The sequence below is a fragment of the Larus michahellis genome, chromosome 1, assembly GCF_964199755.1.
Source record: "Larus michahellis chromosome 1, bLarMic1.1, whole genome shotgun sequence".
Lineage (NCBI taxonomy): Eukaryota > Metazoa > Chordata > Aves > Charadriiformes > Laridae > Larus > Larus michahellis.
Window position 1 is genome coordinate 33,885,404 of NC_133896.1, and position 26,965 is coordinate 33,912,368.

The 26,965-nt window shown below is 42.3% G+C and overlaps 1 protein-coding gene across 1 annotated transcript; it reads right to left on the reverse strand.

The window, feature by feature from the left end:
- Nucleotides 1-3,073: 3,073 nt before the first annotated feature.
- DBX2 (developing brain homeobox 2) lies at nucleotides 3,074-24,591 on the reverse strand. The gene is made up of 4 exons (XM_074572638.1): nucleotides 23,910-24,591; nucleotides 11,296-11,391; nucleotides 6,436-6,623; nucleotides 3,074-4,013 (listed from the first exon to the last, which is right to left on the reverse strand). Exons 1-4 carry the CDS (start codon nucleotides 24,469-24,471, stop codon nucleotides 3,693-3,695), a joined length of 1,167 nt encoding a protein of 388 aa, XP_074428739.1. The 5' UTR covers nucleotides 24,472-24,591; the 3' UTR covers nucleotides 3,074-3,692.
- Nucleotides 24,592-26,965: the final 2,374 nt, after the last annotated feature.

A 26,965-nucleotide genomic window follows, 5' to 3' on the forward strand; every position in this document is an offset into this window, starting at 1 on the left:
TCTGAGGTCGATGGTATGAGGTTCAACAAGGCCAGGTGCTGGGTCCTGCATCTGGGTGACAACAACCCCATGCAGTGCTACAGGCTTGGGGAAGAGTGGCTGGAAAGCTACCTGGCAGAAAAGGACCTGGGGGTGTTGGTCGACAGTCGGCTGAGTACGAGCCAGCAGCGTGCCCAGGTGGCCGAGAAGACCAACAGCAGCCTGGCCTGTATCAGGAACAGTGTGGCCAGCAGGAGCAGGGAAGCGATCATCCTCCTGTACTCGGCACCGGTGATGCCCCACGTCGAGTACTGTGTCCTTTTTTGGGCCCCTCACCACAAAAAAGACATTGAGATTCTGGAGTGGGTCCAGAGAAGGACAATGAAGCTGGTGAGGGGTCTGGAGCACAAGTCTTATGAGGAGCAGCTGAGGGAGCTGGAGTTGTTTAGCCTGGAGAAAAGGAGGCTGAGGGGAGACCTTATCGCTCTCTACAACTACCTGAAAGGAGGGTGTAGAGAGATGGGGGTCGGTCTCTTCTCCTAACAAGAAATAGGACAAGAGGAAACGGCCTCAAGTTGCACCAGGGGAGGTTTAGACTGGATATTAGGAAAAAATTTTACACTGAAAGGGTTACGAAGCATTGGAACAGGCTGCCCAGGGAAGTGGTGGAGGCACCATCCCTGGAGGTATTTAAAAGACGGGTAGACATAGTGCTTAGAGAGATAGTTTAGTGATGATTTTTGTCAGAGTTAGGTTGATGGTTGGACTTGATGATCTGAAAGGTCCCTTCCAACCCAGGCAATTTTATGATTCTATGAAAACAAATACTTACTACTTGGTCCTTCATACAGAAAAGACTGGCACTGTAAGTATATCATACTTTTGTATTCATGCTGAGTCCTGGTTTTCATTTACCAAGTTTTCACAGCATGGACTGGAGGGAAACTTCTTTAAATAGCTTAGAATGAGAGGAATCAAGGTTGTATGTGTTATGGGCCTAAATCCATTTTGACTGAATCAGACTATTTTAGGTATAATTCAAAATTCACATGTATACATTTAGGTTTTTTAAGAAAGCTTGATCAGCGTTTTCAAGTGAAGAATGTTTTATCTGGCGTATTGAAACTTTATTCTAGCTGTGGAATAAGAATACTGGTAGGACGTGTTAAGAGGTTTGGAAGGCCGTGAAATGGTGTAAGTTTTAATAGGCTACAGTGAAACCAGAACTTGCTCAATTTAAAACACGTATAACATTATAACTGTGAAACCAATTCTGCATGAGCCTTGCTTGATCTTTGCCTCAGTGAGACATCCTTCAGATGTACTCTGTTTAGCACATGGGCTTAGAGTTTTGACAGCGGTTCCCATTTGGTGCTTGCAACACCATCAACTGAAAGAATTTCCCAAGGAACACACTGAATTCCATCTCCCCTCTCCAGAAATGTTGCTTCTAATACTGATGCTCGATGGATTTGCAGTAAAAGACTACGAATAGCTGTCAAGACTCCCTTTCCCTGAAAGGTGAGATGGGAAAATCCCAATCACCCCCACCATACACTGATTTCCTCCAAAATGGGAAGCACTGATGAATACCCACACACACACGTACCTCCACTTCACCATTTGATGGTAATTTGGAAATACCTGCATGCCCTTCACTGTAAGCAGACACAAGCAAATGCCATTTCAGAAGAATCTGGGCCACCAACACTTGCTGGTCCTTCAAGTAGGAGTTAGTCAAGCAGGGCAGGACTACGACTTCAACAGGACAATTGGACAGTAAATTCATCCCCATGCGTTTGCAATCTGTCTGTTCATCCCTAAAGCTTTCAGGCAGAATATGAGTTAGTTCTCAGATTTCAATTGCAGGACAGGACTAAACTTCTCACGTTACCGAATAGCATATACACATGGCATGCTAAATGTCTGCAAGTGCCTTCTGAGGGTAGGTATCTAGGCAGCTTACACTAATGAGGGTTTGTGACCACAGGAGGAGACACCTCTTAATTTTTCTGTAATTTCTTTTTTCTTTAAAACAAGCATAGGAAATCACATGCAAAGAATGACATATAGTGCAGGACTAGGACTGCACAGTTGACCACTTAGAAGGCAAGACATGCACAAGGTGGGATACAAAACTAGCCTGATCACGCATAAAGTTTATGATACAAGCTTCGTCACTGCAATCTCAAGTTATTTAGCTGCAAATGTATCTAAACTTCACCTGCCAGATAATACAACCTAACAAGGGGAATAGTAGATCATCCACCAAAAGGTAAAACGTTAAATAACAATTTTATGGCTTTTTGAAAGATGTACGATACAGTTCAAAAAGCTTTGGAGCTCAAGGCAAGAATAATTAGAAACATTCACAGCATGTGTGATGACAAAAGCCAGACTAGATTATCATAACCATCTCTTTTGGCTACAAAATATATGAATCAGCCAGAAATTAAATAGTCCCTAAAAAACCATAATGTTGTCCTAAAGGTTTTGCCTGTAACATAAAATACCTTCAGTCTTTCTTCTCAACAAATGCATTTATAAATATATGATAAAGAAAAAAAAAGTTCTGCTCCCATTTTGAGCCATAAAGACTTGCAAATAAACAAAATATTATACTTAAATTCATAGAGTGATTTCCTTAAAGTGGATGAAGCAAGCAAATTATTTTAAGTAAAGCAGTTTTAATAATATTATTTCAGGCTACTTGTATTATACAGAATATACTGTCCTGTCTTTGATACAGATATATGCTAATGCGTACTTATTGGCACCAGTTTAAATGGGAATAAGTCAGGAATAAGGCAATATGGTGTGCCATCTCCTTAAGTACTTCTCCGAGATGGCTGTAGTGGCAGTTTTTCCAATTATAGTTCTGTTGCTTAGAGCATTTGGGCTACAATTCTGCGTAACACCATTACAGTTTTGAAACAGAGAAGAGATTACAAGAGATTGCACTAACAGTCTGACAAATGCCACTGAAATTCATAGTTAAGAATGCCAGAAGGTTCATCCACAGGAGAAAAGATAGGAGCTAGCGAACTGTGCTTCCCAGCACGCATTCAAATCCAAGTGATTTAAAGATGGAATATTTTATAGGATTGGTCGGTTGTCTTTTAGTATTGAATACTTTACTAGGGTTATCATCTGACCTGTGACCATGCTATTTAAAACTAACTGAATAGTGATAGATGAGGACAGATGGAGGAAACACTAAAAATCCTTAACATTTGTCTGATATGAACCTATTGTGTCATTCAATGGATCTCAAAAAGAACCCAAAGTAACTTACGGTCTTGAGGGAAATAGGGTTATTCTTACTTTGTGCAGAAGAGAAATTAATTGGTCTGACTGCAATGAGAGATAGAAGTGATTCTCTATCAGTATGTTTTTAATGAATATCGTATACAGTGCAGATGTATAAATCAGAGCACAAATTCAGCTTCATGTTCTTCGCTTCATTTTACTTACCCTCAGTTCCTATTTCATTTTAAGGTCAGTACAAGACTGGAAAAGACACAAGAAAAGACTGAGTATTGAAGAATACTTCTTGAATCATTAGTTGTTTGTCATTTTAATGGTGTTAGACTTTAGCAAATTTATGAGGCATAAACTAGTTAGCTTTACAACGTCCAAATATTGTTAGTCTTAGAAGACTGCTCATTTGAAGCCTGTGCTCTCCACTCAATTTACAAACTGCCCCTATTTCCTTAGGCTGATGATGTAACTGCCTTATTTGCAGTGTCTTGGTCAGGATACAAATACAGCGGGCTCTGCGATGAATTTGCTCTTGGAGGTGGTTGTGTACTGGTCAGTCTTTCAGAATTTCCTGGAGAATTCTCCCTCCACCTTGGACTTGCCTGCTCCTGAGACACTTCCCACACAGATGGGCACGGGGAGGTAAAATTCATGGTGGATCGTGAGAGGTAGTTCTCCTGAAGACCTTCTTCTTGGAGGCACCTGTTTGAAAGCACTTCTTTTTCTTTGGAGTTTCGCCATTTCATCCTTCGATTCTGAAACCAAATTTTCACCTGTTTGCAAGTTAACGAGAGTTTATTATCATTCTTTTCTTTAAACAACTTTGCCCTAACAAGGTGTTGGTTTTTTTTTATTTTTCATCCCCTTAGTTTCATGTTCCTTCTTTATTCAATGTCATAGTAGATCCAGTGAAGCTGGCTGACTGACATTCGCTGAGGGTTTTCCCATCACTATTTACTACAGCTGGGTCAAATACTCTCCATGACTTTCACCACCTCAAACAGGTGATTTTTTAGCTTAGACTGTAAAAAAGACAGGCCAGTGGCTAGGGATAGAGCAATTTCCTACAGCAACATGCTTTTAGACAGAAAAGGATTCTCAGAGTAAATTAGCATCGTCATTAACAAAACTAATTCATATTACTGGCAATGTGAAGCCTTTTATTTAAAAGGGGCTCTAAGAACTATGACTGACCCTTTCACAAGCATAGCTAAAAACAGCCTAGCCTTATAGCTTCAAAATGTATGTGATGACATATGACAAAGCAGTGAGGACTTAAAGACATCTTGTCTGCCTGCCGACAGTTTTCCAGGAGTTTCCAGCCTACAATCCATGTGCTTTTGAGACGAAATCCATTTTCAAAAACTTTGAATTGCAAAGCTTGATCACAAGCGTTCAATGGCATTTATGAAATGCTGGGAAAAGTTTGTGGAAATATACATCTAGGAACTGGTTTTACATAAGAAGAAGAAATGCGGGGGGCAGAATCACCCAAATTATTCAGATTATGTTCTGTTTTCCAGTAAATATTTGCATTTTGTTCTGGTATTTAGATATTTGATACGGAGACAAAGGGACTATGCTTTCAAAGGTCTGAGAATCGTTGCCTTAGATGGCAGGTACTGTTCCTCCAGTACAACTGGTCAGAAAATTGAAGTAACCTTCACAGGAACTGCTCTCCCTTTCAGGAAAAAAAAAAAAAAAAAAAAAAAAAAAAGAGAGAGACATATCATCTGCTTTATCATGACATTATTTTCGTGTAGTGGTAGTTGCTATCTGTGTGTCATTTCATTATTTTTTACTCCCCTGGGCTCTCTTGAATAAGAAGAACAGAAGAAAAACTCAAGGAAACAACTGTAGTATTAAGAATTTGACTACGTATTGGGAAATTTTTAGGTAGCACACTGGTGAGTGCAAGTGCACATTTTGACTGAAATAGTTCATCCTGCAGAGATTACAGCTCTGCTCATCACACTGAGCTTCTTTTTGTCTATAGTTGTAGTGCTTGTGATGGAGTCAAGAATCATTCAGGTTGCGAGGAACCACCACAGACCAGAAGATCTAACCTCCTCCACAAAGTGAAGCCAACTGCAAAGCTAGATCAAGTCGTTGAGGGCCTTGTCAAGTTCTGAAAATCTCCAAAATAAAGATGATGAAAGGTCCCATTGCCATTCCCAGGCTTTTCTGCCCCCCAGACAGCTTCTGCCATACACATCTTAAACACTTTCACTCCTGTTGCGTGCAGAAATAAAATTGTACTTCTGCTCTCTTTCAGCTGTACTCTAGAGCTCTGCATCTACTCCAGCACCTTCAGAATCCCACCTGCCAGCAGCTACCATGTTCATTTTCTGTTGTTACATGCCCTCACAAACACCCTTTCCAGTTTCTTTCCGGTTTTCTGCTCTTCAGGCCAGGCACTTTTCCTTTGGTTTTATCTGCAGCTAGGTCAGGCCCCTGAGATTCCAGATTGGGCTACTGACACTCAGCACCACCATTAATGTACTCGTTGAGTGAGAACAGCTCACTGGAGGTATCAGACCCTCAGCTAAACTCTGAAGTCCTGCAGTAAGCCAACTCAGACCCACGTGAAAAATCACACAAAATGTGAATTAGCAAGTAAAGTGGGAGCATTTTAGAAGGTCACCCTGCAAAATTTTTCCTTCTACAGTTTCTCCCAGCTCCGAGGATCTCTTTCCTTGTGCAGCTAAGTTTCTTTCTGTAGGGATGGTTGCCTGTCCCTTGGGACAGAACGGTTTCAGAGCAAGTGCTGTTGATTGCATTGTCACTAGCTGTTCACCTGTGAGTGCAAAGGGTGCTCAGAGGAATGCAGGAGGACTCTATGCTCTGGATCACTGCTTATCAGGCAGTGGGATGGAGCACAGTTCCCCACCCCAAAGCTCCTGAGGGGGCTCTGTCAGACAGCAAAATGGGAGTTGGAAATGAAATGCAGAGGTGAAGTTTCTCCCACTTTGTGCAAAAATAAAGTGATCAAATTTTGAATGTACACCTTCAGAAAATAAACTAGGAACCTGTTTAAGCATTCCTTGGTTAAAACTGCCACTGATTTACTGTGGTCTTTGCTCAGTGAAGGAGCTCAAGGCTGCCCCTGTGCTGTTCGATTTTCCTCCTTCAAAGCCATTTTAAAGATTTTTCCTCAAAAAGACAGAAAGTCACAGATGCTCTGCCACTCCTTACCTGAGACTCCTTTAGACCGAGGCTAATGGCCAGTTTCTTCCTGTCTGTTTTACTGATATACTTCTGCTTCTGAAACATTTTCTCCAAAGCTTTCCTCTGGTCTTCGGAAAAGACAGCTCTTCTTAATATACCTCTCCGGGCTTTGGAGTTAGACTCCTGGGTCAGAAGAGGCAGGACACTTTCCTCTCCTAGTGGAAATGGATGAGAGTTTCACATAATATCTAACACATATCAGAGAAATATTAAGCGCTGTTCATTATAATGCTAGCAGACTACTGTCCCACTTTTGATTTGTTGGTGTTATAAGTGTGTCGTAATGCTTCAGTCATGTTCATTAAGGACTAAATCCTCACTTGGATCTAGAGGTGTTGTCAGTGGTCAAAAGTCTCCCCTTGACATGATAATAAGTAAATCAGATGAGTTCATAGAGGAACAGTAACACAGGGCCCATGCTACTGTAAAATTCAAATATAGTCAGGCAGAAACTTCTCCACTTTTCCTTTGCATGTTACCACCACTGAGTAAACTGCAGTAAGTTTTCCTAGGAGTTTATTTTCTCCTTGTGTGAAACGTAGAACCAGATAAAAGTGGTCTGTAATACTGCTTCAAAGAAACTAAATAGGCTTTCTTTAGTTTTGTTTACTAATGAAAGGCTTTCAGAGTGAACTATTTCTCAGAAAATCCCTGGCCATTCACTCACTTATTCTAGAAACTGCAGCAATTTCTTTATTACGGGATTTGGGGAGTACTTGAACTTACTCCTTTCAGCCTGGTTTCTAATCCTTTGACATCTCATAGCAAGTCCTGGGAGGGCAGTTTTCAATGAATCCAATCACATCCCCTTGATCCATGCCTACAGGGAACCCTACCCTGGAAAACAGCCTCAAAGTCAGGGGACAGAGCTGCAGTGGAGAAGTGTTCACACTGTCCCTTCATTGGCCTCACAAACAGCACAGAAACCCCAAATCCAGATAAATCTCTCGCTTTCCTCACACCCAATAAAGCCTAAAGCCATAGTGCTTTTTCCTTGCTCCCTCTTCCCTAGAAGGATGTGGGGTATGGGGAGCAGTCCCTAGTGAGGCCTGGGGACACCTCCAACACTCCCAGCTTCCCCAGACGCTCTCCCAGGGAGCAGAACCAGAGGCCAGTTGAATAGGGCCTGTCACCAAGGATGGTATGTGACAATTGCAAGGGGCAGTTGCAAGCAGGCCACGAAAGAGCTGCACTTTGACTCAGGAACCTGTGCCATGGCTATATAGCCACCGACACCAATGGTTTTCCTGTAGGAGGGTAGCAAGGAATGTGGCTTTAGTTCGTATCCCACTCAATTCAGACTGTAAAGGTGCAAGCTGTTGTCCTGTTGTCCACCTTCCCACGTACGTGGGCCAAGATCGCCGTCCTGGTTTACAGTTACAGCAGGTGCAAAGGTGTGCTGCTGTTCAATTTCTGTCAAGGATCTGATCATTTACATACCAAAGCCAATGGCAAATTCCCCATGTAAAGCAGATTGTCTAAAAGACTGCACTTTTTTGTGAAAAAGTCTATCTATTCTAGTCAGCTGTAATGGGGTAGGGGGGATTAAACACATTTGCTCAATGGATATAATGGTCTTGAAAATACTAATTACATCCAGGTGCAGCTTTCACAAACTGTTCCTTGGGGCTACACCGCACTTCAACTTCTGTATATTATACATATATACGCATGGGTATGTGTATCTTTAAACAGCCACTGAGAAACAAACACATGTACACTGAGGATATTGTAGAACTGTCTATGTATAATGTTGAGAAATTGAAATGTGTATCTGTATGTCTTGCAAAGTTGAGGGTATGTGTGACTGGTTTCATACTACATACATTACCCCTGTATCCTGCCTGCAGCTGTGACCAGTAGAGGAAGAACATTAGAAGTTCAGCAAGTATACAATGATCCTTCCCTAAAATACACTGCCACTGTCAAACACAACTGATTTAGGGACGACTGCATTCTGCTAGGCATGACTTTCTTCAATTTTTCTACACCTTTAGAAGCCACCTTTACATTTGTACCCCATGACAGCCTGTGGCAAAAAGTAATTATTATGATTTAAAATGTTGCAATATAAAGCAGTCTAAATTTATATAGTTGTATTTCAATTTTCAAAATTATATTTGAGATCAGATACAAAAATCATAACCTACTGGTTACTGTCCTGATATTTATGACACAGTGAGACACAGTCAGACTCCATCCAAACCAAAATAAACTATCTGCAGAACAAAAGTCAAAATGTCACGATGAAGGTTTCTGCAAAGGGCAAGCTAGGTTCATATTTCTCTGAGGAGTGCATCACACCCTCACGACCCCCACCCCAAGCTCCCATCCTGCCCATGAAGCTGGGGGCAAACACTGGCCTTTCTTCCTCAAGCATGTTTTCTCTCCTTCTTGCTCGAATTTGGTGAATTTAGGTACCTTTTTCCAGGTAGCCTCCACGTAGTTTCTGATCTGCCATTCTCAAGTTTACTGGAAGGTACAGTCTGATAGCGGAGGAGCTGGTGCATCCCCTCATCCCCGCCACGGGACAAGAGACACCAGCGAGGGAAGAGGCGTAACAGGGCTGGTCCTCGCCTGCCCGCCTTCATGCCACAATGGAGTTGTCAGCCAAGGACAGAGAACGCCAGATTATGTGACCCCTTAAAATTTGTCTTGCCTGGCTAGTTGTTAACAGTCAATCAGCAAAGAAACAACCTCCTGCCAGAGCCCCGAGGCGCCAATTAATTCCCGTGCAGGCAGTATGTAGGGTACAGCTTAACACCTGTATTAGACTAATTTAATAGGGAAGAATCTACACACTCTAAGGCACAGTATGTGACTGATTTTAAAGGTCTAACTAAACAAAATTTAATGATGTGCAGAATGCTCACAAGCATCAGCAAACAGCCACTGGGTCAACAAATTTGCAACTCGTGTTTGGGATAATGAATAGTCAACCCCAATTGACTAGCCTAGAGAATTTTTTTAAGAATACCCCATACTCCAAAGTGCATTCCGACTGCTCACACAAAAACTAAATTTCAGTTTGTGGATTAAAGGATTTTTCAGTACAGTGGGATAGGCAGTCATTTGTACATTACAACAACTCCATCAAAATGAAATAAGTCAGCTTGCAGCCTGTCGGTCTGAACATGCATGAAAAGGTTTAGTGCTCTGCTGACATAAACGTGAATCTGTTACCAACTATTTCCTCTGTTGCTGGTTTGATTTTTGTTTTGCTTTGGTTTTTTTTTTGTTTTTTTAAGTCTTTCCTTTGTACCCTAATATATAGTGATAAATGTCCTCTTAATCTGTGGAACAATCTTCATTTGCCTTCATGGCAGAGACCACCTTGAAGGAGCAAGTAAAAGCTTTAGTCATGGTTTCCATTTTTTCATTTGAATTCAATACATTCTAGTTAAATGGACAATTAATAGGTCACTTCCAAAATAGTAGTGTATCAGTCCTGGTTAATAAACAATCCCCACAGTTGATAATGGGCCTATGTATTCAGCAAGTCCCTGTATACACTCAGCTCATCCACTAAATCCCTTTTCAGGTAGACAGGGTTATATGGGAAGATGAGCTAGAATGAGTCTATAAAAGTCAGTTTCATTCACTGCTTTATTTTTCAGTCAAGTGCTTTAAATGGTGTCCAGAAAATCTCTTGGAATGTGAGACAGGAGAAAAGACTGGCACATAGAGTATTGCTTTATGGACATACAAAAGGGCAACTGACCCTTGCCCAGGCCTTTTCAATGTGAAATGGTTCCTAAAGTTCATCTGCACAGTGAAAAATTGTGGTGAGGTCGCGTGTGGATGAGTAAAGTGAAAGTGGTGATTGGTCATGGTGCTGTCAGGCATTGTGGGAGAGCCGGGGCCATGTAAAACGCTCTGTGGGAAAGTGTCAGCCCCCTAAAGAGGTGCTCAGAAACTTGCAGCTCATTAAACTGCCAGCATTTGCTGCCTCACTTGTCAAGAATCATTCAACTTAGCAACTGCCCTTCTGAAACATTCATAGAACGCATGCACGTAGTCACGAAGGTTTCGAATGCAACTGTGATAAAAAAAACCCCCGATATGCTAGAGCATACATAAACTCCAATTTTCATTTGGATTTGCAAGGCGATTTGTGCTTTTTCTCCATTTTGAAGGACTACAAAATGCCTCTTCTGTTTGTATTCCTGAGCCATAAACACGTACAATCATGAATACCCATTCTTACACTATGGCACACAAACTTCACAATCGAGGTTAAATTTAGATTTGGAATAAATGGAAGTGTGTTCCAGGTCTTAATCCTGAGCGTATAGTGTATACTGGCCAAAATTCTCTTCAACTTACTTCATTTTTTTGGAATTATAATTAAAAAAGAAAAAAAAATTAAACATGTGCATGCATTTGACTGCCACAAAAAGAGTGACTGTTTTATTTAAATAATGTTGGAGCTTCCTGAATCATAATTTATCCCTAACAGACATTAAAATGCAGCATCCATTTTAAGATCTTTCAGCTCTTTTCTTTTCTTATTTGCAAACGTTTATTGACACAGGTTTTTAAAAGAGTTACTGATTTTAAAGAATCTTTTCTAGCAAACTGAAAACAAGGAGCTTTCCTAGGTTAGTTCTGTCTGGGTGTCTCAATGCCATTAGAAACCTCTCACAATTGCTCAGTGTACTTAAGTTTGATAAATCTTTGGAAAGCCTCTGAATAGGATTGCTGTGATTTTACTAAGGAATTAGCTGCTGCCATTGCATCACCAATTAGTTTTCCAGAACACATTAAATCCTGCTGCTTTGGTTTACAGAATAACTCAAGCATTACTGATGAAGCATAAAAACTTACTTGGAAAAGCAGTGGGGGATGCAGGGTGCTGACAGGACCCACCGCAGCACGCTGAGTAGAATGGCGGGGCTCGGAGAAAAAAGTGTTTGGAAAGAGCTGCAAAGAAAGCATAGATCTAATTGATTATCCATTGAGATTAGGTGATATTCATAACAACAGTCCTCCAAAAAAGTCAGTGTGTAAAGTCCTGCCCCTTCTAAAGTCTTGTTCCTTTTTTCAAGATGGTGATATTTTTAAGGCAAACAATGATAAACCAAGTAATTGCTCTTTCATTTAGCAAGGTTATTTTACATGTGTAACTTAAATACAATATGCAAAACTCTCGATATGCTTATCGTTAAGAATGAAACCCTGCAGATTTGAAATTTACTTCTGTAATTGCTATAATTATGGAGTGTTTTTCCTAAATATTGGGATTGAACATGTTGCTTAAATAACATACTGTTGAAATAATGAGTATAATGCATCTGAAAAAGTTATTTTAAAGAACTCTAGTAAGCATGATAACCTAGAAAAACAGAATCAAAAAGTGAATCCTGTCTGTTCTCCTTGTACTCCAATGCTGTTACTAGTACTCAAACCAATAAGGTCATCAATAAATAAGAAACTTTTATGAATAAATTCTATAAAATGCAACGTGATGATCCAGCTGAGCTCTACAGGCACAAACTACAGGGCCTGATTCTGCCATCCTGATGGTAAACCCGTTCTTGCTGAGAAAGAGCTCTAAATTTAATAAAACAGTTGCTGAAGAAGGCTCCGCTTAATATAACAAAAAAAATGCAAAATCATTTCACAGAATTAGGTAATATTTGGTAAAATTTCTATAGGGTTTTTTGAACCAATGAATCAAAATTCCTGTTATGTCTGAAAAGTGCTTCCAGATCTTGGAAAGATCTTCATTATCTAATAATCCCTTAGTTTTTTTTCTATTAAGCTCATGGGCTTTTCCATTAATCTTAAATACCTATTAATTTCTGCTCGTACTAGTCAGCTGTGAAACCTGGAGTACTTTTTTCTTTTGAAAATAGATACATCATGCTTGCTAGAAGTGTACACTTGTAAAATGGGAACAGCATCAAAACATTTGTCACTTTCCTGTTTTGATTTAGGCAGAAAATAAACAGCTATAGACTTTGTGCTATAGTTTTTCTAAATTTCTATAATAACCTGATTCATTAAAAAAAAATTAACTGCATACTTAGATAAAAAAAATGAAGAATAATCAGGAAGAAAGATAGCTAAATAGATAAATGTTTCTAAGCCATGTTCTCAATTTTTAAAGATTTTTCTACTGAAATTAAAACCAAAGATCATGCAAAATTAGGTTCCTAGGTACATATTAGGGCATCTTAATAACTTTTTGGATGTTCAAATCTGCTGATCTCCCAAGGCAATAAACTATTGCTGTAGAAGCCTAACTCTAAATATTTTGCAAATATTTGCCCCTATTTTTTGTCTTATTTCATACAAGCTTAGATGAAAATTTCTTCAACTATAATTTCAAATTGATAAGCATTTTATTACTACAGCTTTTCATCAACATTTTACTGTTTCTAACGAAACACAAATATACTCCTAGAGGAACTAGTTGCCTGTTTTGAGGTATATGCTTGCAAAACATTTACAAAAAGGAATGATTTACATCAGGCATTAGTATTCTAATGCTTCTCTTTCACACAAGACCATCCCATGTGGAACTGTGTCCTAAGGAGCTTAAGAGAGTCGAGAGTGTGCAGCCAAATTTTACCTGTCTTACATATCCAAAGGGCTTCAGTGCAACTGGTGGGGTGTGTAAGCTGGAAAGGATTTGACCTTAACTGAAGAAGCACAGGAGATGGGGAAGGAAAATACCTGCGAGGTAACCTCATCCATTCCTCCTGAACATGAGAGCTTGTTCTCTACAATACGTTTTATCTGCTGCTGATGTTTTATCTGCTGCAGTTTCTGAACTCCCAGGTAAAGAGTTTTCCTTCCCTTCCTTGGGAGCCATGTTCCTCATGCCATTATCAACTTTCCCTTACAGTCATCCACTTCTAAAAATACAACTTAGTATACAGAAGGTATTACACTCAATTTCTTTGCTTCCTTTTCACACATCCCATATATTCCTTGACTGTCATGATGTCCTATTCACTCTTAATCATTGCTTAAGCACCTTACTCATATGATTTTTGTTAGACGTTGTCCTGTCCTTGATATTCCTTGTTATGATTTCTTAACTCTCTTCAGTTCCTTGCTCTTTTTTGATAATGCTGTGCTCATAATGATATGTGCTGGAGCATGTCCAGAGGAGAGCTGCCAGGCTGCTGAGGGGTCTGGAGACCAGGGCATATGAGGAGAGGCTGAGGGAGCTGGGCATGTTTAGCTTGGAGAAGAGGAGGCTGAGGGGAGACCTCATTGCCCTCTACAACTACCTGAAAGGAGGTTGGAGAGAGGTGGGTGTTGGCCTCTTCTCCCAAGTGAATAATGACAGGACCAGAGGAAATGGTCTGAAGTTGTGGCAGGGGAAGTTCAGATTAGATATTAGGAAGAATTACTTTACCGAAAGAGTGGTCAGGCCCTGGAACAGCCTGTCCAGGGAGGTGGTTGAGTCACCATCCCTGGAGGTATTTAAGAAACGTGTAGATTTGGCATTTCAGGGCATGCCCTAATGGCAAAGATTGTAGGGGGTTTTTTGTGTGTGTATGGTTGGACTCAATCTCAAAGGTCCCTTCCAACCATGAAGATTCTATGATTTGTTCGGTGAGGTATTCTATGATTCTCTTCTATGATACGTGACACATCCAGGATACATTGGGATAAATCAGAATTGAATAAGCTATTGCTTCAGATAGATAGCATGGTCTTGCAAATAAAGATAGAGGAACAGGAAAGGACAGGTTTTCTCCATTCACTATGCCTCTCAACAAGCAAGCAGCAAGCATAAAGGTCAGGAGATGGATCAGGGTCAAAACTTCAGGCACGTTGCATAAGGAAACTCCAAACAAGCTATGTATTTCCATGGATGTTGCTGGCAATGATTTATTTTGCATCATGATGCAAACAGTAGAGATCTTGGCATTAATTCTGCTCAAGTTGATGGAAATCGTGCTTCTGGCTTTCTTGGGCATTTTACTTAATCCCCTCAACCAACCACTGCCTTTTCTGCCTGTGTGGTGCATATCCCTCTAAGGCAGAACATTTGCTTAAGAAATAAGATGCAGGTGATACCTTCATCTAACTCTGAACCAAGTGATTTCTGAGACCATTTCTCGAGATTTATTTATTCTAGATCCTGTGGAATAAAAAAAATGGCATTATGTCTCCCTAAACCTATAGCCAATGTGTCTAGTTTACAAACGTCTTTAATGTGTTCCAACTACACCGATGCACAAGTGACTTCTATATTAGGTGTAACAAACTACACTCTCAGGTCCTATCTACTGCACTCAAACCATTCAAACCAATGTGTAGCACAGAGTTACAGCACTAAAAAATCTGGCATAATACAGGGATACTCAACTGTACCTCAGGAGCCCTATGTAAAGAAAAATGTTAATGCTTCAACTTAACACACACAAGTATATTTTTTATCTTTGATAGAAAGAGCAAAGAATATTCATTGCATTAAATGGCTTCCATTGTCTGCGCGAAACTGCATTAACAGAATAAAAATTGCTCAGAGGAAAATGATGTATTTAATGTATATGTATTTCAGAATCATATTCAGAATTATACTGTGATTGTACCTGTAGGAATGACACAATACCATTAGTGCTGAGGACAACATACAGAAAGCACCGCCTATGCTTTTTTTTTTCTGGCCACATAATCATGGCTACTCTACCAATATTTGTTGGTCAAACGATCTGAAGCAAACCCTGTTTGCTGTTCACATAAGGCTGAAAATTGCTGAAATGCCAGAATATTAGTTCTGTGTTTATTGGCCAGAATGAAGGACACTGTAACTAAAAAGCAGCTGTTGCTTCCAGCCGTGCAGAGTACACATTAACCATGGGCCAAATTCTAATAATTTCTATTCAAGATATCTATTTTTCTGCTTAGCATTCCCATTTCATAAAAACAGAGACTGTGTGGAACTAAGCATTTCACAAGAGTGAGACTTTACAGGTTAGCATCACAGATGCATGAAAATTAAATATCAGAGTAGGGTATAAGTGCCTTTTGGCACCCCAAAAAAACTGTACTATATGCTTTGAAAGAAAAATTATTGGGTTATAAATATAAAAGGATGAAATATCTAAAATGAAATCAGTAATTTATTTCTATTTTTTCACAAAAGATAAATTATTTTGACACTATTGCTGCATGCAAAATGTTAGTAATAATGCTCATTTACATTCAGCTTTGTGAATTCATAGCATTTTACAAACAGACAATAAAGTGATACTAAACATGCCAACAGACCCCAAGCTCATCCAGTGCTAAAACTCAGATGTTAGTTCAGATACTGATATTTTAAAATATACTGCCAGCTCTGAAGATATTCAAAATTCAAAAGCCCTCCCATACTAAAGTCATACCAACTGTGTGACTAGAAGTTTTCCTCCTGACTATCCACCATTTTGAGAGTAAGGTTCCTAAGTAAAATTCAATTCAAATGGATATGTAACTTAAAAGTGGTACATTATTCAAGTCACTGTTCGCTGTCCCTAATCCTAGTGTTGTGAAATGACTTCGGAAATAATGTAGGCCATTAGCCAGCAGGAAAGGGGGGAAGGAAAAATGGCTATTGAGAAAAAGAAAAATTACAGTAAACTTTGGGTATTACCCATACAGAGCTCCTTCACTGCACATGCTGTTTGTTGGGGTTTTTAGAGCTAACTGATAAAAATATGGTATAGTCTTGTGAAGAGAGCTGAAACACTCTGAAGAGTGATTGAGAAAGCTGCCTACAGCCAGCTAACAAGAAACTGTAAGCACAGGAACAGACAGACCTCAAGCTGCGTAAACACAGCCCTTGAATTCTCCAAGTATCGCTATGTCCACATGAACTGCTCTCCACAGTGATTCCCAGGCTCCAGCCCTGGCAGGCAAATTAAAAATCTTATCACTAAAATGATCCCATTTCATCTGAGAAACTCGGATGCTTTTGGGCCCATGAAGTGGGCACAAGTAAACTGTAATTTCCTATCAACGTCCGTTCTTGGCAATGACTAAAGCAGGCTTTTGCACAGCTGCAGGAAAGTTTCATGTCACAAAGAGCTCCCTACAAATAGTCCAGCAGCGGCTCTGCCAGGTTAGTGGTCCAGCTGAGCCACATGGCACCATTTCTGCCCCTGAACCACAAGCCCTGGGTCCTGCAATGATCCATGGCTCCGTCCCTGGCAGTTCCTGTGTTTAGGGTGTAATGTTCCAGCAGCAGCTGTGCACCCCCAAAGCATTTCAGCCAGCTGAAGAGGAGCCCCTGGCCATGAGAAGGAAGAAACAGCCCCTGCCACATCCCAGCAAAGGCAGTCACCACCACATGGACCTGGCAAAGTTTACTGCAAGAGCTTGTAGGACAGCATGCCTCAGAGCTGGCTCTCCTGCATTCCCAAAGTCACCATCTATTCGCTTCCCATTCCTTCCTGTAAAACACGACTGCATGAAAGCTCAGATGAAGTCAAGCCAAAAAGGCAGACCAGAGCAGCAGACGCAGATCAGTTTTAGAATATTGGCAAACGTTTATAGAAAGAGTTTTGAAGTTCTAAACACGTATTTTGAAATGGTACACAAAAAGTGGATATGAGAAGTGGGCTTGCATTTTTATGTTGGGTCTCGGTGGGGCCTCCAAAAATTAGCAGAGTAGTCACACCAAAAAGGGCCTGAAAAATGTCAACAGCACCATCATCGTTTCCTTACATCTACAGCAATGTAGCGGTTCACAGAGTCACGCTGCGGATTAGCTGAGATCACGTGAATCACTCCCAAATTTCAGATGTGTCATTCACATGCCTTATTATTAGGGCATGGTTTGCTGTACATGTATGATTGGGTTTTCTCCACCTGAGGAACCCTGGCTGCCTCAGGCCGGTAACAATGCGTGGTCAAATCTACCCCTGTGACAACCCAAAGCAACAACCAAACCTCACACCATTTGCCAAAGACTCCATGGGTGTCCTGGTGTAAGCAGTAAAGGTGGCTTCCACCCTCTCCATGACTTGTACACAGCCTCGCTACTGAGAAAAAAGATGAGGATCTGGAAAGCTGTAGATTGACCAACTTTGTCACCAGCTTTGTCATCCTCCTGAGGGAGATGCCCATGTGCTAGTGTGCCCCAGCACTTTCTGCTTACCGGTTCTTGTCAAAAGGGGCATTACTGTCACTTCTCTGTCTAAAAGTTCAGTGCGTTGTCTAACCTCCTTGTCTGTGCCTCCTGTGCAGTCAATGAGAAGCAATAAGTAGCTCTATATCACGATTCATCACCTTAAAACAGACGGCTAAGAAGACAAGTTGTGCCATTCTCCAGAGGCATCTCTCTGTATTGACTATGGATTAGACAAGGTATTTAGACAACTAAATTAGACAAGACACCTATTTCTTAATAAACAGCTGAATTACTATAACATTCTTCTTATCCTTCTTCAGTAACGTCAAAAGAATACAATCCTCTGTACAGCCATAAAGACTCCATAAAAAACTATAAAGTTCAGCCGTAAAGTTATTTTCTTTGATTTTCAACATATTACAATTTATGTAGAAACAATTTTGTCAAGCAAGGCAAAATTCAGGTCGTATGCTACAAGAGGGCAATTCACTGTTTTTCATTGTTGCAGCCCTAATGCAAAATCTTACCATAGGCAAAACCGCACCATTTATTCCAGTGGTATGCACTGATTAGTTAGAATTTCCTACCTGGACCAGTCTTTACTTGTTGCAGTATTGCAGCTCCAACCAGACAAAAGTCTCAACAGCAGCTAAACATTGTTAGAATGAAAAAATAACAAACAGTGGATTTATTTTTTTTAAACAAATGAGGTTTTTAGTATTTTTACATGTGTACAAGGAAATACATTTTCAAGTTGAAATCAGAGATATTCCTAGTCACAAAATCACAGGGGTGGGGACTTTAACAACACCAAATTGTCCAAGATTCATGCAGAAGAGGTAAAATCCTTAACATACATACAAAACACCTCAACAGAATTATGTGGTATAACTTGAGAAAAGGGCAGCCTCTCAAGGGAAACTCTCAAGAGATTTTCACCACAAAGCAAAGGCCACTTATTCTCCAACATGACGAACTCACCTCAAAGAAACACAGCCCCGGTTGCAGAAAATACTTAGGTGCCTAACTTTATAAGGATTGGGCTCTACAGATCTGACATGTGAAGCAGCCTCCTACTGCTCTATATACCCGCAACTTGTTTTCATTTTGAAAAAATTACCTGCTATGGGTCATGACTGACCACAAAAGTACCACTCAGAAAAATTAGAGTAGGAGTTATTTTGCAGAGCTGCATTATATGAGAATGCATAACATCTTTGGTGGGCAATGGAGGCAGAGAACTTGCCTTCTAAAATTCAGGGAAATTTGTTAATGCAAAAAACAAACAAACAAACAAACAAAAACCAGAGTACAATGAACCCTGAAATCTGCACTCAAGTAGAGAACTTGCCTGATGAGATTAATCCTTACCACATTCATGTGTTTTCTAAACACATGAAGAATACAGTACAAGATTTCAGAGGACCAGCTCATCTTGCAATACAAAGTACATTTTACAGAAGTTAATTCGCTAACTGAAGGCACAACCAATTCCACGGTTTCCCCTCAGTGAACTGCTTTTCTACAAACCCCACCACTTGTCTTTCTAGCACAGCTTTGAGATTTTCTGGCAGTGCTTAAATCTTTACTAAGGACCAAGATGGAGATCCTCTTCCTTTCTCAGAGACGGCGCAGCAAGAGTCACCAGAGGCAAGCGCACTGCCCAGCCAAGGCTCGTATTCCCCGCTGAGCCCAGGCTGCCAGACTGGTGGCTGGGTTGGAGTTGTAGCTGGCACCAGTCTGGCTCTGGCAGCCTTACAATGAGGACAAAGATTTGTCCTTTAAAAGTCATTTTGCAGCCACTCTTAAGGTATGCAGGGCACCCCAAACCGATTCCATTAAAAGGTTGACAAAGCAGGAAAAGACGCTGCACCAGGGAGAAATCAGATTGTGATTTCTGATACTTAGAAAAACTTCTCTGTCTCCAAAGACAAACTTTTAAATCAATGAAGGAGCCTCAATGCTCCTGGCAACTGGGACATAAGAAGAGATGCCAATAGATCTCCCCACCCTAAAGAAACTTTCCATCCCCAGAAAACACCAACAAAACGGGAAAATCTCGAGACTTCAGTCAACAACTTGTTGCCTGCGTGAGGGTAGCACGTCCCAGAGGCTCCTGCAAGTCTAGAGGGAGATGAGATAAAACACTCAGCTCTTTCCTGCCTTTTATTTTACTGAAAGTTACAGTGTTACATATCACTTGAGGACACACTCTGGCTGACAGTTGGTTTGAAATCAATAATTACATAATAATTAAAAATAAGCACTTATTCACTAAGAGGGGGTCCAAAATGAAGGAAAAAACCCCCACCTAATTACAGTAATTCAAATATCTCCTGGTTGCCATAAACACAAGAGATTCTACTAAAAATGGGAAATAAAATATATAGATTAAAATAAGAGTGTTGCAGGATAGAATCACTGTCATCACCTGAGGGGGAAAAACTGACGCTGGTCCAAAGAGTTAACCTGCAGAGGAAGGCATGGTTTTATTTCCCTGCAATGCTACCAGTTTTCCATATCACCCTTTTGCTTTATTTTTTTCCACTGTGCTTTTCAGTTTCCTTTCTCTGTTAATATACCAAAATGCCAAGATTAAAGCAGAAAGACAGATTCTTGCCATCTATGCTCATATTCGTGGTCATACCACCTGCGACCATATTCAGGCTGTAAAGCGCTTACTGTCATCCTCCTCCGGGGCAAATTACTTGAGAAGAGCAGAGATTTTAGGAAGATTGCAGGTAGGAAAGTAACTGCACATTTCTCACAGAGTTCACTCTGACTTGGTGTCAGACAATACTTTTGGAAACCAAGTCATGAGGCAAGATGTGGAATGGACCTCTCAAGCGCCTGTGCCACAACAAACTGCATCTCAGCATCCTCTGGATAATTTTCCTATGTCAGAAAACACTGAGGAAAACTGTCAAGTCTTCTAATTTATCCAGAAGGTAATGATAGCAGGGGAGTCCAAACAGAGGGACCAAATCCCAGATCAGCAAACAGAAATGGAGGACTTCCTCCACGCTTAAGAGTCTATCAGTTTGCTCAGAAATTTTATCTGGATCTTCCCTCCTCCTTCAAGAGGCAGTGCAAGTATAAGCTGCATTTTAAAAAGTTTTTAGCCAGGAAGAACACAGTCTGGGGCATCCAGCGTTTAAAAAGCAGAACCGTATTCTGCACTGCTTTACCTAGTCAGGGCCACAAATACACAGCATATATGCTGTGTTCTCACAAGTTCTCACAAAGCAGAAGGCAGCTTTATGCATATATTTGATCACAGCAAAAGGTCTTGAAAGAGAAGAATCAGGCCCTCCAGCACAAGAGGTTAGGAGAAATTCAGTTCAGATGGACAGAAATGTTCACCATGCCCGCTGGGGACGGTGGGCCCAGTTCAGCATGTCGTCACCCGTGCTGGGGCTGCAGAGCAAGATGCCAGAAAGTCTGCGGGAATCCCAGGCTGGTATAAACTGGCATACTGTTGCAGAAGGCAGGCGAGTTCATCCTCTAGCAATAATGCTCTTTCAGCTTCTCCTTCTTAAGTTGTATGTAATGCACTGCTCATTCATGCAGTTGTACTCTCAAGTCAAAATAAACTAAATTAATTTTGAAAACCTATGATTTAATTACGCTTCATTTTTAAAAATCAGTGTAACTGTGGAAAGTGATGATTTTAATCTTTTACAGACAACATAAAGATATTTCTTTCAAGCCCACTCATTAGATGATGTATCTTATGGAGTGATACTTTGAGAGTACTTTTTTCTTTTAGGGTAATTTTGGAGCAGAACTCAAAATATGTAGCAGACAAGCACTTTAAATGGTCAAACTAAATCCTTTTAAATTTGCAAATTATGGGAATGGAAATTTGCTGATAAACTTCTGCTGATGAGGAGTTACAAAGGGAAAAGCTACCATGACCAGACGTCACAGATGAAGCGTGCCATCCCACTCCGTCTCCTCTGCAGCCATGGATAAGAGTTTTTCAGTTTACAGGAAGAACACAGGATTTTCATTCTTTGGCACTTTTATGGAGTGTTAAAAGGTACCCTAAAACGGAGTGCTTTCTTCATGTCTTTCCTTGATAGGTGCTGCGGATACATGTTGTTTTTGGAACTGTAAAAAGGTTCAGCTCATTCAGTTCAGTCCCTGGTGTGATATTATATTCCCTCCTTTCTGAGAGCTTTTGGTGACCTCACCAAAATTTGGGACTACATAAGCAACACAGATTACTGATTCCAGAAAATCTGATATTTTTCAATTCTCTTTTCTATGGTTTTTTTTTTTTTTAATTTTAAAAATCCTGTATTATGCCAAGCTAGTCTGTCAGAGCACTTTTAGTCCTTGCGTGATTTATAAAGCACTTGCTAGTTCAGAAAGATTAAAAAAACTTATTGCTTTATCATGTTCAATAGTCTTACTAAACACTTAGACCTAGATTTTCCAAAGTGCTATATGATTTGGGGGGTCCAAATAGGAGTTTATTCTTCCAAAAAATCATAAAAATCAGTGAATACTCACAAAAAACACAGTAAATTAAAAAAACCCTACCTAGTACCAATTCCTTAGTTAAAATACCTTCATTAGTACCTGAAGGCTAAAATTCTTATTCTGAAAAGCACTCCTTTGTCCTATCATTGCATAAACAAGACACCCCAGGCTTACTCACAAACGCAAGTGCCCAGTTCGAACAGTTCCCCCAGCATATGCCTGAACTAGAAACTCCTTAGAAACCACAAAATCTGGCTCAGCAGGACAGTTCCAATCTAATTTACATTTATAAAAGTTCAGACACCTAAGATGTCTCATCACTTTAAGACATTAATTCAGACTAGAATCAACAGATCCCTGTTAGAATATATACATCTTTGTTGTACATCTACATTTGCAGGACATGTTTTTTCTGAGTGCATAATGCATGAGGAAACCTAGTATTTCTCACTGCTCAAATGTAAGAGCCTGCTGCTTTTGCCCAAAGCTCCCTCTGAAATCCCTGCAGGATCAGAAATGTAGGATCGGACTCCAAATCACCAGGCAGACCTACAGCACTTTGCTAAATTCATGAGTACCGCAGTAGGCCAATCAAGGAAAGAACTAATCCTGGAAGCAAGCATTTGAAAAACTCGGCATCCAGGAACTTCTGTAATACTTCAAAAAAGTTTACCTATAGCAGTGAGTGCTGGGGCATCTGCTATCTTCTCTTTTACATGTGCTCTGTACACATAAACGTAGCATTTTGTCTACAGCTTTTTGGGAGCTGGAAGAATATGCACCCAATTCCCGAAAAATTATATTTGTCCCATTTCCTGACCTGGCCTATAGTTAGTTAAAATAAACACGTTTAAGTAACTGATATTCTTAAGATAACACTTACTGCAGCTGAGGTCTGGCATATTCAGAAATGTTAATGCACACTTCTTTGACTCTCTCCTGCCTACATCATGCTAAAGGATCAAAAACTGGTTTGGATTTTGCGGAACAGTTTGTAGGATTTAACTGAAGTAAAATTATGCTTGAAAAGAAAACAACTGTTATTCATTCTGGTTCTAAAACGAGCCTTTTGGCTTCATACCTTTAAAGCCTTACTTCAACAAATATTATTCAGTTTGTCTAATTTTCATTTTAGGTACATTTAAAAATGCATGATCGTAATCAAAAATTCCGAAGAGAGCAGACAAGGCTGAAATAAATTGATATATCGTGACAGAGAGGCAAAATACAATATACCTGATGAGTCTAGTACCGAATTTTATGAATTAACTTCGAATTCAACTTCAATCGGTTCCACGGCTGAGAGAAGTGCGCACTCCGAAAAATACTTTAAAACGTCACTTTAACGCATAACCTTGCCTGCTTTGCTTGAATTAATGTTCCTTTCGGTAGGAAGAGCCCAGCCCTTCGCCCCTCGCCGTCCCTCTGGGCCGGGGGCCGCTGCCGCCCGCGCTGTCGCTGCCCGGGGGGAACGGGGCCGCTCGTCTTCCTCCCAAAACCAGGGATTTCATCCCATCCCGGGGCGCCTGTCGGCGGTAACGCTCTTCCACCATCCCTTCGGGCTGCGAAGGGCCGACAGACCCGACGGAACAGCGACCGAGGGCAGTGAAAACCACTCGCTACGCCCACAGGTGCGCCGGCCCGGCCGCCCTCACCCGCGCCGCGGGGTCCCCTCGCCGGCGACAGGACGAGACCCTCCGCCGGAGCCCCCGCCGCACGGCACGGCCTCCCGCCGCCTCCGGGCTAGTCGGGGAAGAGCCGCCCCATCTCCCTGCCGCCCTTCCCCGCCGTGCGGAGGCACGGAGCCTTCGCGAAAGCCCCTTCTTTGCCCCATCTCCCCGGCGGCGGGACGCGGGACGGGGCCGGCGCTCACCTGTGGCTGCCGGCGGGAAGACGCCGCCTCTCTCTGCCGCCGGAGCCCGCGCTGGCAGGCGGCCGCTGTCCGCCGCGGCGGGGTTAAGCACTTGAAAAGCCCATCTTGTCGGGTAGGGACCCCCTGAGGGGCTGATTTGTTCCGCCGCGGGGCACAGCTTGAGGGGGACGGGGCTGGCGGGGAGGGGACGGAGCTGGGCTGGGCTCGGCGGCGCCCCGGCCCGCAGCAAGTTCTCGATGAGGAAACTTTTGCCCAGGTTGCCGAAGCCCGGCGCCGCCGGCAGGTTGAGGAGAGCCGAGGAGCCCACCAGGTCCCAGTACAGGGCGCTGGGCAGCATAGCGAGGGCTTTTAACCCACCCTCGCCCTGCCCGGCCCGGCCCAGCCCGGCCCGGCCGCCGCGGCCCCTCACTGGGCTGGGACGGGGCGCCGGGCTATGGGGCCGGGCGGGCTTGCGGGGCGCCTCCCCGAGGGCTGAGGGGAAGGGAGCGGAGAGCTCGGCGGGGCTCTCCGCGGAGACGCGGCGCGCTTTTTCGCCGGGGCTGGAAGGTGTGTCCAAGCGCATTCATTATGTCAGCCGGGGGACGGGGAGTGATGGACGCGGCCAACAATGCCGCCTTGCCCGGCAGCCCCCCGGGGGAAGGAGGGGGTAGGGCGGGGAGCTGAGCGGCCGCGGGGGTGGCTGCCCCGCGTTACCCGCCCCCCCTCCGGGCCCGCCGCCATGTCGGGAGGCCGGGGGCGCCCCGATGGGGCGCCCCCGGCCTCCCGACATGGCGGCGGGCCCGGGCCTCCCGCTGCGGGGCTGCACCTGTGTGGAGGGGAAGGGAAAGGCCTCCGTCCCGGCGCGGAGGTGGCTCCGGTGTTGGCCGCGGAGAGATCATGTCGACCTCATGATCCCATGAGGTAATGGGAAGATAGTCATTAGCTCACTCCCTCTGGGTATTTTTATCTGGCCTTTTTATTTTTTTTATTATTTTTTTTTTCCTTTAGTTACCCCCCCCTCCCCCCTCCTCCCCCCGCACGCACACACGCACGCTGGATTTTCAACATTTGTCTCAATAAATCTGATTAAGATCAGCGTGGCGCTGTTAATCATGTTTTCCTGGAGATGTGGGACGGTGCTTTCTGTTGGCATAAACATCCTTTGGCAGGGGTGGCTCTGACTGTTTCTGCTTCCTTGCACGTATTCTTATTTATTTTCCTTCAAACCATGTAATGTGGCAAAGATGTCTCATTTTCCTGTTCAAACACACACGCAGAAAGTTAAAATCGGATGCCGTTCCCAAAGACCTGAAAGCATCTCCCTGTTTTGCGGAGAAATCCTTTTATTTCAAAATCACCAGTGTTATCTCAAGGATGTTCCCTGCAAAATCCACTGGAGCAGGTGTGTCCCTTATTTTTGTATAGCAGGAGGGACATAATCCCTTGGACATCAGGGTAGTTCATAGCTAAAGCCAGTTGGCGAAGTGGAAGCATCCATGTCCTCAGACAGCAGATGGGAAGGATGGTTTAACTGCTGCGGTACTAAGTAGTACCTTGGGACATGTGAATTTAGCACTTAGATGTCCTAAGCTTTCCTTCACGTCCTTTGATAGGTTGGCCCTCCAGAGTTTGGGCACTTACTCTGCTGGCACCAAGATGTTTTTACCTGCAGTGAACGGGAACCTAAGAGTTGGTAAGGATGCTTCACGCCAGGGGCCCATGTAGTCTGACCTTCTGTCTTTAGCAGTGGCTGTGTGAGGAAGAGCAAGACCATGACGAGCGTATCTGATAGTTTTGCCCTGATACACTCCCATCCTCTGACCGTTCTTATCTTAAGTACTTATATTTACAGATCTGAAGGCCTTCATCTTTGTAAAGTCAAAATATTAATGCAAATATTTTACCTGTGAGCATTTTGAGACCGGAGTTGCCTCTTGCCATGGAAAAGGACAGCATCTAGGCTGGCGGATCCCAGAGTACATCTGAAGGTAATATCCATCATTGTAATATTAAGATGCAGAAATGGGAGTCTTCCCAGGAGGGCACCTGCTTTTGAGCATTGCTGCCTTTCCAATTACCCTTCATAAATTTATTCACGCTTAAGGATTTATTCTGTCTTTCCTTTCACTGACCAAGTTCTCACAGAGTTCCCAAGGGCCTGAGATACTGAAAACCATAATTCAGTACTTGGGAAAGTATAGTTAGTCCATCCAGCTGTGCTGGATGAATAACAAAGGTATTCACCAAGGAAAAGATGGTTGTCAAAGACAGTAGCCTTCAAAGACAGGCTTGGGGTTTGGTTTCCTCCAAAGCCATTTCTCATGCCAAAGTGTTATTGTGTTAATCTCAGCTGTGTAGTTCAGTAAAGTGTGATTAGCAAGTTGCACATTTCTGTGAAATACAAGCCCAACGCACGTAGCATTTGACAATTTGCTGTGTTCCATGGAAGAGAGTGATCAGTTGCCACAGGATTGGTTAACAACTCATGTCAGGCTTCATCTGTTGCTCTAGAGTGCAACCCATTCATTGCAATGTGGGTTCAAGCAGCTCCCTTCCTCTCTCCCACTTTCATCTGTCAGTGGCCTCTCACTCATATTCTGGCTGCACTCTCGTAGCCGTACCAACAAAGCACCTTGAACCAGATCAGAGAACTCATCCAGGTTTTAAATAAGACAGTCAGGAAATACTATTTTTCAAGAGATTCCCAGTACAGACCTGAAACCAGTTGTGTGAGCTTAAGTAAGGGTGGTAGAGTAGAATAGCTGAATGAACTCATTAGAGCAGGGCAGCCTCTGAGCACTTTGTCTCTGGGACACATGTCCGTAGCCCTGCTGAGCAGTAGCTAGCAACTTCTGTTTATCCTCTGGGCATGTGATAATCAGCTACAGTCAGACCCAAGAGATGTTACCTGTCAAAAGCTGGAAAGCACAGTACAAGAAAGTATAGGTTCTTCATTCAGATCTGGAGTAGGAACTGATTTGAGTATAAAAACTAGTGGCATCCCTAAACCCAGATCCTTTCCGGTGAATGCAGCCTGGCAATGTGTGACAAACAGATCCTTAGCCACGCACCTGGAA

Coding starts and splice junctions, on each gene's coding strand:
- DBX2 (XM_074572638.1), bottom strand. CDS start 24,471: ATGCGCTTGGACACACCTTCCAGCCCCGGCGAAAAAGCGCGCCGCGTC. Junction 11,392..23,909: donor CTTCCCGCCGGCAGCCACAG/GTGAGCGCCGGC, acceptor CTTTCTTTGCAG/CTCTTTCCAAACACTTTTTT. Junction 4,014..6,435: donor TCGGTCTAAAGGAGTCTCAG/GTAAGGAGTGGC, acceptor ACTTGCAAACAG/GTGAAAATTTGGTTTCAGAA.